The sequence below is a fragment of the Pyxicephalus adspersus genome, chromosome 1 (genome assembly GCF_032062135.1).
Source record: "Pyxicephalus adspersus chromosome 1, UCB_Pads_2.0, whole genome shotgun sequence".
NCBI lineage: Eukaryota > Metazoa > Chordata > Amphibia > Anura > Pyxicephalidae > Pyxicephalus > Pyxicephalus adspersus.
The window spans coordinates 58,986,302-59,001,241 of NC_092858.1; the positions used below are offsets into that span (position 1 = coordinate 58,986,302).

A 14,940-nucleotide genomic window follows, 5' to 3' on the forward strand; every position below is an offset into this window, starting at 1 on the left:
ATGCTGAGAATGTGCAGGGCACCACCTAGTAAACCACCTAGTTTGTCCTCTTGGATCAGCCCAGTCACCAGATCTCATGTTGTTGCATGAAGAAACAGACAAACACAAACACAGGCAAAAACAGAGGAGCAGAGAATGCTAACAAGAATAGATATTTGGTGTCAGATGATTTAAATGTTGTACTCCAGTATCGCGCCCAAAATGTAGATTTTTTTGTGTGAACACAGTGGTCTATGTTGAGTGGTCCGGAGTGCCCCCTGCATACTTCCGCTCTTTGCTGAATAGAGAAACGGTAGCTGTGACTGTGCTTGTAAAAGTTAAAACTTTAAAATACAACCTTTTCTATTGACCCATTAATCAAGAACACATAACCATCTGAGAAGACTAGAGCTCTATCTTGTGGCTGCATCAAAAATACTGCAGGATAATAAAATGTTATAAAATGTCAAATGACTAACATACTTGTAGTCAGCAAACTTTAAAGTATTGAGCTCCACTGACAGGATGGGAATAGGCTGCAATGTCTAATAAAATAAATGTGGATGGCATTTCCTAAACACCAGGGGATTTTTTTTTTAACTTTCACTCCAACACCATCAGTGCTTCAAATTATGTTTAACTGCTCAGATCTTTTGTGAAGATCCACCTACACATGACAAATGTGACAGGCCTGGTACCAAACTAAGTTTGTGCTGTTTCCTAAGACGCAGTAAACATATGTTATAACTTATTATTACCAAACTGTACTTTCATATTAACAAACTTTATTTAGAAGCTCTTCAAGTTGTGACGCACCAATCACGTAATGATCCTTAAGCTGTCAGTGATGAATGGAAGAACACCTGTCTGAAAGATCAATTATGTAGTGTCATTATGTATAGTAATAATCTTCATGTTCATTCTCCTGCCAACTGCTACTGGCATTTTTATTTTCACAACCCATTCCAGCTGGGAGCAGCACTCTTATCAGATACGCCCACCTCTCTAGCATTTAATCACCGTTGCCTTGTGGCAGTGAGTCAAATAGTTTAATTGCCAGCGTTGATGCAAGCTGAAATGACTGCAAAACAAGTTCTGCCCTTTTTAAAAGAGAAAAGATCAAAAAGTGCTGTATTCGGTGGCTAAATTATCCCTAGAGCTCAAACGATGGGGTGAGTCAAATTTTAACTGCAGATAATGATATACTGTTGATAGCCCATTAACCAATAAAAATATTTATAGTACTTTTTATAAACTTCCTCCATAGTAAAATACTCACATTACTCTGCTGTTAATGTGACTTTGAAAAATGTTAGTCTAAAAATCAGGTTTTAAAGCACTGTTCTTTTTCTAAATATATACTGTGTAACTTCTAAATGCGCCTAAAGGCTACAAAACAGGCGAGTATTAGGCCAGATTAGGAACTTTGCGGTGCTTTATGTGCGATACATCATCTGTTAACACGAATAGTGCTAGGGTGGGCCGTTCAATTAAAATGCACTCACTGCGTGTGATCATTGGTAAAATCGCACCTGACCCTTTTTTGGAACACAAGACATTGTAGCACTGCAGTATAAGTGCATTCATGCACGCATCAATTGCACATTCATGCCTATAAATTAAATCACGGCAGCAACAGTGAGCCATGCCAATTCTCACCAAGCTATTGCTGTACGGCATGTTATTTGTATCAGTGTGCCGCAGTGCCATCCATTATAAATGCTACCCCAACAAACAGCCCCTCATATGTGTATTAGTTCATTGCAGCTTGATGCACAAAAATACACACATTGTAGCTTACTATATTGAGTACTTAAACTTAAAATTTGATTTATTGCTAAGTCATCTAAATTTGGGATTTATTAACAGTAGAAAGATCAGTGACATGGCTAAAGCGGCCTGCATATAATTAGGCAACAATAATTGGTATTTAGTCAAAACTGAAAAATATTAAATATTGCATATAACTATTTACCCACCAGGAATAATTGTTTTCTCCTTTTTACTTTTACCATGATAACACTAACTGCTTTGGCCAAAGACAAGCTACTTTTAGAGGTCATTACTGAAACCCAGAATATTAAATATTCCCCATACCATAAGAATTAGCCTAGCTTGTACCTAGCTGAGATTGTGCAGGCTTTTTTGGACTACATGCACTATCACATTATTTTTATTTGACTGTCATTGTATGATCAGTAGCAGGTATTATGTAGCATTACCGACAACCTTCTGCAGAATAGAGAATTGGACCCGCAGACCACAAGTGTAAGGGATTTAAAGTGGTACTAAAGCCACTATACTTACCTGTCCCCATGGTCTCACTGGGCGCAGACACCTTCTTTGTTCTCCTCATTAGGACGATCTTTGGCCATCTTGATTGGGTGGGCTGGTATAATGTAATTCCAGCACAGGTGTGCTCTAGTTCAGTCATACCTAGCATGTGGTAGGCAGAAAGGATTATTGTACAAGGGGCATTATCTGTCCATTTCTGCATTAATGACCCTAGAAGTGGAATGTTAGTTCTGCTTTAACTTATATGACCACTTTGTATCCTGTGCTGTACAAATTTCTGACTGATGGACTGTGGGCCTCTAACCACTGCACACTATGCTGTACATTGTATCCCCATCACTGCAGAGGTCTGTACAGTGATGTATGATGCATAATAAAGACAGCTCTATAAAATGCCTGCACTTGCTGACAATGCTTATACTGCTATGTGCTGAGTGGTGAATGAAAAAAAAAAGGCTGACAGGTAAACCTTGTGTAAATAAAATGTGTTACCACAATGCTTACCACATTATACAATAGTATAGTTGTGGTGTTTTTACATTCAGATTTGTAGTAATATCCTGACACTGCACTTCTAACTTTTAGACCAAAATGAATGTCCTTGATTCCCTAGTAATTTACATGTCAATCATTTGAGTCATTATGAATACATCATGTTCTCCATTAACCACCAGGTGGCAGCTGACAACCATTCAAAAGTTTCTATATGTGTGAACAAACATTTCAATCTCATTGCATTCAATTATTAATAACATTGGATCAGTAGTTCCCTGAAAAGCAGCTAATAAAACACTATGCAGTATACATTTATTAAAAAGCAATCAGCGCATTATAATCTAATGCTGTATCTGCTCCTCTTATATCAGTTACTGTATAATCACTATAAAAACAGATTTGGCTAATATTTGAACATTCCAAATTTAAGAAATTGTAACCAATTACATATCAGAGTTGGTGACAATGCCTTGTAGGGCTCTAGACCATCATTTGGTAAATCCATTTAATTACGTTACCTTGTGTTATTACACCAAAAATGACCAATTTATTTCATTTTTTTTAAATTACAAGTTTACATTAGATATTAAAAAAAACAAACAAACATGGAATACTTCTCATATTTGCATGTCAACTTTGCATCATGCTAACCTCCTCTGTATAGTTTCAATTTTAGTATATATTCTGGTGAAGTGGGGACAGCAAGAACTTGTTTTCTTGCTTTTAATTTGACCCAGGGACTTTAATACACATATGCCTCTTTCATGTTGGTGATGCAGAAGGTAGAATTATAGAAGAATTATAAATACTTTGATAAGGGAAGTCTCACCCAGGAAATACAATTTATAATTATAGCTTTTATAATTCCTAAAAAAAAAAAAAAAAAAAAGTCCACTTTAAGTCTAGGCACAGAAAAGACCCCACACCTCTAATATTCCATTTGTTTTAAAACTGAAGAAGGGCACAAAAAAAAAAACCCTTTAAATCTGTATTCTTTTCCCCTCACCAGTGTGTCTTATATGACACTGCCAAATAACCATACCGCAATCACACATTATTATTAAACTGTATTTATCTATAGCGCCAACATTTTACAAAGTGCTGAACATTACTCACAGTACATTCACAACAATGTACAAACCTGGACAAATTTGCTCATACCCTTTTCTTTGAAAAATTTGAACTTTTACATAGTTGTGTATTCCTTATTCAGACTTTGCTTTAGAGTTTTAATTCAACAGGCTATTTCCAATAACACAAAATGAAAAGAAGCATATGGGGGGTATTTAACTAAAATAGGACCTCTGGCATCCCAAAATGTCTCAGAATGTCCCCTTGTGCCAGACAGCACCTCCAAAACATAAATCAAGCCTTCTATTTAAAAATAAATGATTGTTTTTATCTGGACAAGAGCTGACGTGACAACAAAGTTTGTCTTGTGCCATCTGTTTTAAGGACAATGTTCTAGACGCATTGGGATTCACGCAACATCGATTTTGCAAAACTCCAGTATTTTTTTTTATTATTTCAATACTTCTGAAACATCTTGTTCCACCGAGCCCACGGTCATTCAAAAAGCAATGGATGGTGCAATTAGGACCATGATGAGTTTTGATCTTGGGAGTTCCTTTTGCACCATTTCTGAACTTGCCTTTGGCTTTTTGTATATCTCACTTATGTGGTGGATCTTCCTCTTGTGGTAGTGTCCAAGGAGGCTGGCTACAGTCAGACCCCAAACTTCCTAATGTTTGTAATGAAGGCCTCAGGACCATCTAACTACATTTTTTGTTTCTTAGACCAATAAGAAATCAATTTTAAAATTTCTATTTTCACTGTTCTTCCTTTCTGACACAGATGGCTAAGGTTTTTCCTCCAAGACTGAGGTATTTAGTTGCAGATGCCAAATTCCAAAATTATACTTTCAGTTCCACAATCCCCATCGCAGCCCTCTTTGTCTGAACCTAAAGGCATCATAATGGGGAGCTTGAAGTCTGTTTATCTTGCTTAATCGTATTCTACCATAAATACGTGGTTTGAGAACTCAAGATGGAAAAATAAATACCAAATTTACATATCAAGCCTTTGAACTTTTTTAACACGGGTCCATCACCTTCACACTTTCTCAGCTGAATTAGACAAACAGCTAGCAATGGCCTCCTATCTCTACATGTTTTTGTTTGTCAAGAAGGCCTCTAAGTGAGTTTTATCTTTAGTTTTGAGGGACCCTTCCAGTCCCTGAGCAGTTTTGCCCAGGGTCTACAAGAATTGTCTCCACATTGTATTCTAAATCCGGCCAATCGCTAAAATGTTATTGCACAGCCTCAGATCTAATGCCATGAAAACCTTTGTAAATAGAATTATCCAGATTATGCTTTGGGAGAACTGAAGACATACATTACAAACAAGAGGATGGCATGGGAAAGGCTTTAACCAGTTTGTCTTCCATTCATAACAAAAATTAGGCAACTATTTCAACTGTAAAAGATCACCTTCCCACCAGATGTATAAGACAGAGGAAAAAAAATAAATAAAAGAAAAGGAATGAAATAAGAACCATCTAAGGGTTATTTTTTCTTTGACAACATGCCTCTAGAACTGCATAGGATCTCTTAACCTAAATATCCAGTTAAGGAGCCATGGAGACACATCCACAAAGGAAAATATAGGTATTGATCATTCTTCCATTTTTTTTCTTCATGTGTTTCAGTGAGAATAAAAAGAGCAAACAGACATGCAGTCTAGAAGGTTTGCATCGTAATACAAACTTTTATTTCCAAAGTTCAGCTTTAACAAGTTAGGTTCACCAGACTTTGCTAACCTTTTCTTATGCAGCTTCCACAAGTATTGGGGAAAAGTAGTAAATTAGATTTGTTTTAGTATTTGAGTAAATAGTTAAGTTTTACATACATCCTACTACAAATCTAGCACACTTTTTTGCAGACCCATACTTTATTTCATACTGCAAAATTTCACATTTTATCTTGCCAGCAATGGTCAAGCAAAAACATGACCAATCTGTTAGCTAAAGTAGTTGTACAAGTAAATCACTAACAACTAAAAATAATGCTCAAGTGTTATATTTTGCCCACCTTGCAAACCAGTTTGTGGGCCAACTACACAATTTGCCGGTAGACTACAGCAAATTTTGCATTTTCTCTTTCCACTAGGCAGATTTGATTAAGGCTGACCTGCTTGTCAGACCACTAGATATTCAAGTACATTGGCTAGTAATACTGGCAGTTTAAATACTTTATAGCGATATTCATAATATTTTAAACATAAGATAACTGCACTCTAAGTAACTATTACTGAGGAAGAAGTGTTACTACTAGCTTAAAATGTAAACGAGATGAAAATTAATTTACATAAGAATAGTTCTAAAATACATAAGTTAAAGTTATTGTTCCTACAATTAGTTTTTAGAACTCTACAGAATATTTATACACTGTTCACCTAGTAAAGTGAATAATAACCAAAGAACAATTCACATAGCTTAGTGAACTCCCACTTTATTTACATAAAGTTCACTTTAAATAGGGCCAAGGTTCTCCGTATAGGCCAATATTATATACTTTGTAAATAAAACACCATGATACAGTGTGTTGGTAGAATTAGAGTATGATGACTGTTTTTTTAGGCATCTTCTGTGTATTTTGTAGTTTGGTATTTTGCATTCATTAGTGGTTCAAAGCCTTGTCGCCGTTTTCTGTGTGTGAAGAGAACAAGGAGAAGTAGAACCACAAGTAGGGCAAGAAGTGCTCCTCCAACTGTGGATGCCACAAGGATGCCTGCTGCCCGACTGTCTGAATCAGAAGCTGGGGAGGAATGGAAAAGATAATAAGCATTTTCTGTAAAAAAACCTGCTTAATTAGATAATTAAATGCACAAAGGCTTGACAATTTCTCCTCACATATATAAAAAAAAAGTTTGCACTAGTATTACTGTTTGGAATATACATTTCATGGGGTATGATGGTGCAGGGTGTGGATCCATCACCTGCACTATATAGTAGCAAACAAGTGTGGGTGCTGAAAATCAACTGGTGTCAGAGCAGTATCTACAATTTGATACATGGATTGTATTTTCTAAAGACTAGCAAAATGAAAAAAGTCACCTCAAACTAACATTTACAAAAAAATAAACTGTAAATGATGCATAGTATTAATTATACTTCCACTAATGTGTAACCAAGATCTGAGTCTCATCACTAGTAACAAAGTGAAGTTCCACAAACTATCACAAATCCACCTTGTCCTAGCCTTTTTAAGCAATCTGAACATTTTATCCCAGCTACAGCCACTTGGTTCTGCTTTAAAAATGTAAATTACATCATGGAATGGCAATAGGAGAACCCATTCTGCTATATGGTGATCACTTTTTTTTTTACTTCACTTGTTTTAAAGACAGATGTTGCTTTCTTGGCCACCTTTCCTGGAGTATTTATTACAAGAAAATTTTTGAGGTGCACTGTCTTTTCCAGACTGAGATTGATAATAGACAATGTTGACTCTTCATGGTAAACTGAGAATTTAAACCTAGAGAAAAAAAAAAAAAACTCTTGCTGTTCATGAATCAAGAGAAACATGCCCATGTCCAAAAATTTGAAAAGGTTGCCTTATCAAACCTTCTATTCTAAATTTACTAACCCCTAACTGTCAAACTAATCCAACAGCTTCCAATGGCAGTGCATTCTGAGACAAAAGATGCTGAATATTCTGATTTGTAATGCTCATACTAGTTTTTTTTTTTTTTTTTTTAGAAAAGTAAAAATATAAACTTGTCAAGCTGCCAGGCAACAAGCAATTGTTTTAAACAGGTTTCCAGTAGGTAGGTACATAAATATTTTCTGTACAAACACATGACTATAATGGACTCTGTAAAACACAGTCATGTCAGTATTACATGAATACATCATAATACCTGGTAACTCAATTTCATATGTATAGCCCAATTCTTCGGCAGGAAGGAACAGTGCATCATTGGTTACTGGGGGAAAGAAAGGCACCATGTTGTACAGGCGGTTGTGTCCTATTGGTGCCAGTTCTTGGGGCCACACTGCATCAGAAGGCTTAAAACGTCTCATCCATTCATCAAAAATCGCATCAGTGAAAGAATGCAGAACCTGCAAAGTTTGAACACATTGCAAGTCATGTATTTAACATGCAATATTTAACAAATAAAGCAGCATAAGAACCCCCACCACCCACTGTTGAACATCCACTAGATAGGGGGTCTTTAGGATAAAATAGACAAGTCATTAATCTGTGTAGATTAGAGGCTTGATTAACACAACACACTTTCTGTAATGTGATCGACTGTTTACCAAGTTTACTCCAAAAAGTGGTGCTTTTTTACCTGTTGTAAGGACATGTTCTGGACAAGGATTGATGTGAATATCTGTGTGCTATACAGCACATGTGAATACGATGACGATATTACTCAAATCATTTCAACTTCAGTCAAAACATGAATGCTAAAGTACCGGTATCTATTGCTATTTAACAACTCTAACTTTTAGATTTTTCTACTGGTTTAGAATAGAAATCCCTATATTTGCATATGTAGCTAGTGTATGCAAATAATTACAATAACACATTTGTAACACTTCAAAGAAAGAATATAATACCACAAAGATGGGATCATTAGCTGCAGAGTGGGACAAGGCACTAGTTCCGTTTAGGAATTCATGGACTAGATTATGGAGATTCATTACAGGAAGTTCCAATGTTCCATCAGGATCTTCAAAGCCTTCAAGTGCGTTTCTGTATTAAAAAAAAAAATATATATATATATATATATATATATATAAACATTTTGAAACATTACATTTTTACAAAACATGTTTTTAAGTACTTCGAAAAATGCTCACAAAACATACCTGAAACTAAAAGTAGAATTTGTATAGTAAGGAGGATTGTCAAATTCTGAAAGGGAAAGGCATTTCCGTACATCCTCCATATTTGGAAGCCGTCCACCAGATCTGTCTATTGGGGTCCGACGAATAAGACCTTCATTAGTTCCATTGCACAGTGTAACAAGACGATTGTACTCCTCCAGACTAGGGTTTGAAATAAGAAAAATAAATTTAACATCCAAAAATGTATTTAAAATCATAGAAAATTAGAGTAGACCTTAAGCCCAAAACATGTTGTACATACAATGGAAAAAAGTCTGAATTTGTCTGTTAGTCCTAGCAATTTGGATATATATTACAATGGGGAAACAGAACCCTTTTTTGAATTTGCCTCTTGGATATAAAAACTATGAGAAGTGAGGATACTGCCAACATTTAGTGTGTGACCAATCTTAGTTTATCAATTTGTGTATTTCAAGCGCAAGTCCATGACCAAGCAATATGGCACCTGAGATAGATATACCCCAAGACCCACCCTTTTCTGAACGGACACATTAGCAGATGAGATTGAATATGATTTTGTACCAGTTACAGAAACAATCATTCCATAAGCTTCATATAAAGTTTCAAAATGACTAATAAAAAGAACAATTGTAGACAACTTCAATTTAATACATGTATTAAATGAAGGTTGCCCCAGAAATGTACCTCCCTCACACTCTTTTCCACAACATAGAAGTCAAGAGAAGGGCAACACCTTGCTTTGACCCATTTTTGACAACTATCAAGAACATACTTTGGTCTCCATTTCCCCCATCATGCTTTTCCTTTTTATTATTTTTAGTCTTTATAGTAAGAACCATATGATTGACATTACCTGTCACACACTATTTCCCAACGTGAAAACCTTGAACCAAGACTTAATAAATTGGGGTCATCTGGTCTGGGTGCCCCAAACAGTTCATCTGTACAGACATCACACTCATTCTTGCCAGTTGCAAAATTCCAATATGGTAAAGCAAAGGAGTCATTTCCAAGCATTTTCTGTAATAAAAAAAGCAAACCAAGATTTGCACTACCGGCATACTTCTGAATTTTCATACATCCTGTACACTGCATGTATGGTTTTATATAAATACATAATCAGTAGAATTAGTAATGTATACATAGTTGATAGAATCTGGAGGTTATACAAGGTCAAAACATTCTGGTAGTAGTCATAGGGGCTTTAGGTATGTAGAGACTTTTTAAGGGTACTTTTGTGATTATCTGTTTGCCAATTTTTTGCAAGTGGGAGGAACTGTCTTCATATTTTTTTTTTACCCTCTATATTCACACACGATTTGCAAACAATGGTTCTAGATGTTCCTGTGTGAGCTTGTGTCCAATTAATCTTGACATAGATGGAGGAGTAAAGGGTTAGATTGTCAGGCTTTACTGTGTGTCTGATGCAACATTTTAAACAGCCACTAGAACAGGAATAGAGAGGTGACCTTTTAATGGGGACAATTGTTACGGAGAATTGTTTAGTAGGGGATATTCCTCAGATTGGAAAGTTACTTCCTACTAAATCTCCAGAGGGGGGCTAAATCACAGCCTATCTAGCAAAAGTTATATTAAGTCCCAGTCTTAGCTGCTAAATGGTAATAGCAGTTGTTCAATTAATAGGAAGGGGGTGTTGACTATAGCAAGTTCATTAAAATCATAGGGTCACCAGCATGCTGCAGTTCTGGTAGTTAGCCCAATAAGAAAATATAAGGAGGTAAAATAAAAAAAAAAAAAAAAAAAAAAACTAGCCATGTTTGACCTAACCATCTTTGTTAATAACAGTTTATGATCACATTACCTGTAAATCTCTCTCCAGCCACAACAAGTGGTATCGATGCCAAGTAACAAATGCAGGACCCTTGTGTGACAAATCAATAGCTTTGAATGGACGCCCTGGACCTGGAATAAGAAAAAAAAAAAAAAAAACATAGATTATCCGAGGAGTTTTAGGGTCTGCTCCAAGACAGAATTATGTTCATAACGTTGTTCATTGCTGCTCCAGAGAGCTCGGTACAAGGATTAATGAGCATGAAGCAACATTTTCTATAGGACAATCAATTGATTAATTGAATGTCAACACAGTCATTTAACAGAACCTATTATGATTAGCCTAGTGAGGCAGAGTAATGATGCTGTAAGGTACAGTTTCAGGTCTACTGCATTTTATTAGCCTGTGGATAACTGAACAGAAAGATATTGATCTGGGTAAATTACATTTTGTAAGAATAAAAATATTGTAATTGTTTCAATTGCAGAAATCATTTAAAATTACGTTCTATAGGATATAAAAAGTACCCCCCATTTTCATCTTTCAGCAATATGGGTTGCTACGAGAATAACTGAAATACTATTGAGGATTATTCTCTGTATCCAAGCACAAGGACACCATTTGAATGTATAGGACCTTGGCACGATTAATGTGTCCCCAGCTCATTCATAGCACGATAGTCATTGATCACATTAGATGAGCATCTGGTGAATGCAATTCATGCTGTTTACTGCATATGTTCAAAAAAAAAAAAAAACCCACACACTTGAATGGTCAATGTCTGTAGGTAAGGTTATATAATAAACAGGCAATTCTATGCAAGTTATTGGCACAAAGATCTCTTAGGATACTTTGTTTTTCTAGACAATGGTTATACGTAACACTTTTTAAAATTTTTATATAGAGGATTGTGAAGGACTATAAATCTCTTCAAACACATCTATACAAACATTTTTTTGAAATTATTATGTTGCATTTTTAAAGAAAATATATACCCAACAGCGTGTCCCGGACTGAGTAGTAATGAAGCCAGACAAAGAAGTTATAGATGCTGGTGTTGGATACTTGTGGATCAGTTCCATTAGGCCCAAGAAGCCCAAGCCAGTGCTGGGTAGCAATCACGTATTCAGGATGAATGGTGTCCTTAGAACGATCCAGTGCATCCAGGAATTGGGCTCTCTCCTGTGGGGTTAAGGAATGGATACTTTTCCGTACAACTGGTGGTTTCCTTTGATCACAGTTAGATCCTGTCCACCCAAATTTGCATTCTCCACAATTATAACCAGCAAAGTTTCCTGTAAGGATATACAAGGTTTATTGGTTAAGTAAACACAATGTCAAGAACAAATGCCAGGTCCATATATAGCATAAACATACAGAAACATTTAAGACGTGCAAAGCATTCATTGACTGTTGCATGACTATTTTCCCCAGTATTTTATACATTTCATGTGATAGTGGTGTGATGAAATGTTTCGTACAATAATGACTATGGACATCTTTTACCATCCAAGGAACTAGCCATTCGTCTTTGCCTCAGTAATGAACACATCAATACTTTTCAAGATACTAGCTGAGCAAACAAGCAGAAAAACAATTATAGCGTATTCAGTGAAATGTGCTATAATGATCACTCCACCCTCCTAATGTGGAATCTATTTTAATAGACTGGACCAGCCACACTCTATAGATTTTGGTCAGTGAAACAATAATTGCACATCAAAATGTTGTGAACTCCTCTCATTATAATTTAGGCACATCATTTTAAACGTTATGCCACATAAATAAAAGAAATAGATTTTCATGGTATTCAATTCCTGAATATATCCGAGAAAATAACGATTGGTCAATGAATTCTGCCATGCTGCTTGTAAGGAGGGGTGAACACACTGGTGAAAAACTAAGATCCCAAACAGAAAATAAAAGATCAGTCACATGTCCTAATGGCACATCTCCACATTCTCATATTATGACATACAAGCCAGGAGACATCCACATACCTACCTTTGTAAATTGGCAAGAGGGACACTTTATAGCTGCATGTATGACAACCCCCCCCCCCCCCCGAAAGCTGTATCAACAGTAAAAATTGTGTGGTTTATAGCAGTTTCAACCACCTAATCAACTTTTAAAGCACACATTAACAAATTTATTGGTAGGTCACCATTGGGCTGTTTGTTGCCAACTGCACAGCTAGCAATACAACAAATGGTTTTGCATGACAAATATCATTAAACTGTATTTATAAAACATTTTCATTACTGTATGGTAAATAGGAGTTGCAAATGATGACACATACAATGAGAGGAAAGGACCCTGGCCAGAAGAGATTACAATCTAAGAGATAACGACACCTAAATCATCCTAAATGGAATAAAAAGCACATTTTCCTGGTACCTCTTCACCTGCGCACTGAAGCTGACTGATAGAAGTATTTCCCCGATTCTTTAGCAGGTTTTTCTGCGCAAACTGTATCCCATATTAAAAGAATACACAGATAACCCAAAAGACTTTCTTTATGGTTACATGATCATAACAGGCAACAAAGAAATTGGTAAAATAAAAAATAAAAAAATAAAACACGTGTAGTGCAGGTAAGATTACAACAAACTAAAGTAAATATTATACTGCAATGTTATCTGCAGGTTGACATACGTGGGGCCACCTGTGACAATTAGAAGGACTGGGGGTCCCAAGTTTTGCCATGGGGCTTGGTTTTTCCAGAGATATTCCTCCGGTCTTAACCAAGCTTTGTGTGTCACAAAAAGGTATGTAATATTTTTCCTGCAAAGGGCTTGTGGAGATTGTCTCTATCAAAAACCTAGGCGATACCGATTAGGAACCAGTGAACTGAACAAAGAATACAAGTTTCAGATAAATGTCATGTCTTGAGGATGCGTCACAAAAAACGGCTCGTTAGGTTCAGCATTAAGAGTGACTTTTCAAAATGTAACCATGAACATTCTGCTAGAATGCGAGCTTTCATGGGCCACTGTGGTGGAGATGGTCCAGGGAACATCTCTTTAATGAAGCATCTGTTGAGAACAGTTTGTGTAAACACATTGTGCCATCCATCTAAGATTGCAGAATTGGGCTCAAGCAGCATGGCAAATTTAATAGTTTGGTGTCAAATCAATTTACCCGCTCCTAGTAACACGGGGTTACAACTAAATCACTGTCATTTGATAACTAATTAAAAGAAAAACAAAAACCATTTGTGTTTAACTGACTGGAAAATGTATTTTACATGGAAATTGATGCTGTGCAATCACACCGAGAACAAGGCATCTTATTTTAGTGGTAGTGCATAGAACTACCAAAACGGTACAGAGCTGGACATTTTTATTAATCTTGTATATAAAATACATCCCAATGGATTTTCTGTAGGGAAAAAGTCACAAGCACATGTCAGAGCTCTAGGTTGTTTTCTTCCATACGCTAATGTCCATTTGAAAATCTTAAAACAGCAGCTACAGACATATTGGATAAAAAAAAAAAAAAAAAAAAAAAAAAAAAAAAAAAAAAAAGGAAAACAGCACAGAGGACAATAGGAACTAAACTTAGAGGGAGATCCCCAGATCCAACTACAGGCAGACTCATTCATACATTTGCATTTTGGTGTATTTACTGCCCAATGTGTTTTCCATTGAATCAATCTATCATGAATGCTGCAGCCAGACTCATCCATCCTTCCCACCGCTCCTCTTCCGCTGCCTCTCTTTGCAGATCTCTACACGGGCTTCCATTTCACCTTAGAATCAAATTCATCTTCTGTGCTTTGCCTTCAAATCCCTACACAGTTATTGTCCCACTTACATTTCTGATCTGGTAATAAAGTACTCCCCCAGCCGCTCTCTCCGCTCCTCCAATAACCTACTAATGACTTCCTCACTCAACCTCATCAAACGCACGGATACAAGACTTCTCTAGAGCTGCTCCAACTCTCTGGAATGGTCTTCCTCGTCCTATTCGGCTTGCTCCTACTTTCTGCTCATTTAAAAGAGCACTCAAAACCCAATTTTTCAAACTTGCCTACCCATCTTCTTCAGTCTTTTGAAACCATCACTACTTCCCACCACTACATATCCCCCTCCTATTGTGTGCAAATTCCCCCATCTACTAGATTGTAAGCTCTTCGGGGCAGGGTCCTCTTCTCCTGTATGACTGTCTGTATTAGTCTGTCATTTGAAACCCCTATTTAATGTACAGCGCTGTGTAATATGTTGGCGCTATATAAATCCTGTTTGTTAATATTAGAAATCATTGACAATATCTCGCCCAGAGCTTTTTTATGCACACTATAGATGGCACATCAATGCAGGGTGATAAGTTGACATGCTTTTTATTGCATTTCTATTGACTCCTATAGCAAATACATCAGGTTAATAATTAAAGGAATTAACCCTGCTTAACCACCTAAGCGTTACACTGAGGTCCAGATTTCTGTACCAAAAGTGATCCACTGTTTTTCATGAAATTTTTTTTTTAAATTGTAGACTTG

At 36.4% G+C, this 14,940-nt stretch overlaps 1 protein-coding gene and 1 pseudogene across 1 annotated transcript in view; both read right to left on the bottom strand.

Moving 5' to 3' along the window:
* Window positions 1–3,368: 3,368 nt before the first annotated feature.
* On the bottom strand, window positions 3,369–3,469 carry LOC140321949 (U6 spliceosomal RNA; annotated as a pseudogene).
* Window positions 3,470–5,501: 2,032 nt separating this feature from the next.
* Window positions 5,502–14,940, bottom strand: part of DCT (dopachrome tautomerase) — a 12,558-nt gene continuing 3,119 nt past the window's right edge. The window contains exons 2-8 of the mRNA XM_072411051.1: window positions 11,435–11,734; window positions 10,470–10,570; window positions 9,501–9,667; window positions 8,648–8,827; window positions 8,396–8,531; window positions 7,690–7,891; window positions 5,502–6,584 (exon numbers count right to left, since the gene is read on the bottom strand). Coding sequence (XP_072267152.1) covers window positions 6,403–6,584; window positions 7,690–7,891; window positions 8,396–8,531; window positions 8,648–8,827; window positions 9,501–9,667; window positions 10,470–10,570; window positions 11,435–11,734 — 1,268 coding nt within the window. The 3' untranslated portion in view covers window positions 5,502–6,402. The remainder of the gene's footprint in view (window positions 6,585–7,689; window positions 7,892–8,395; window positions 8,532–8,647; window positions 8,828–9,500; window positions 9,668–10,469; window positions 10,571–11,434; window positions 11,735–14,940) is intronic.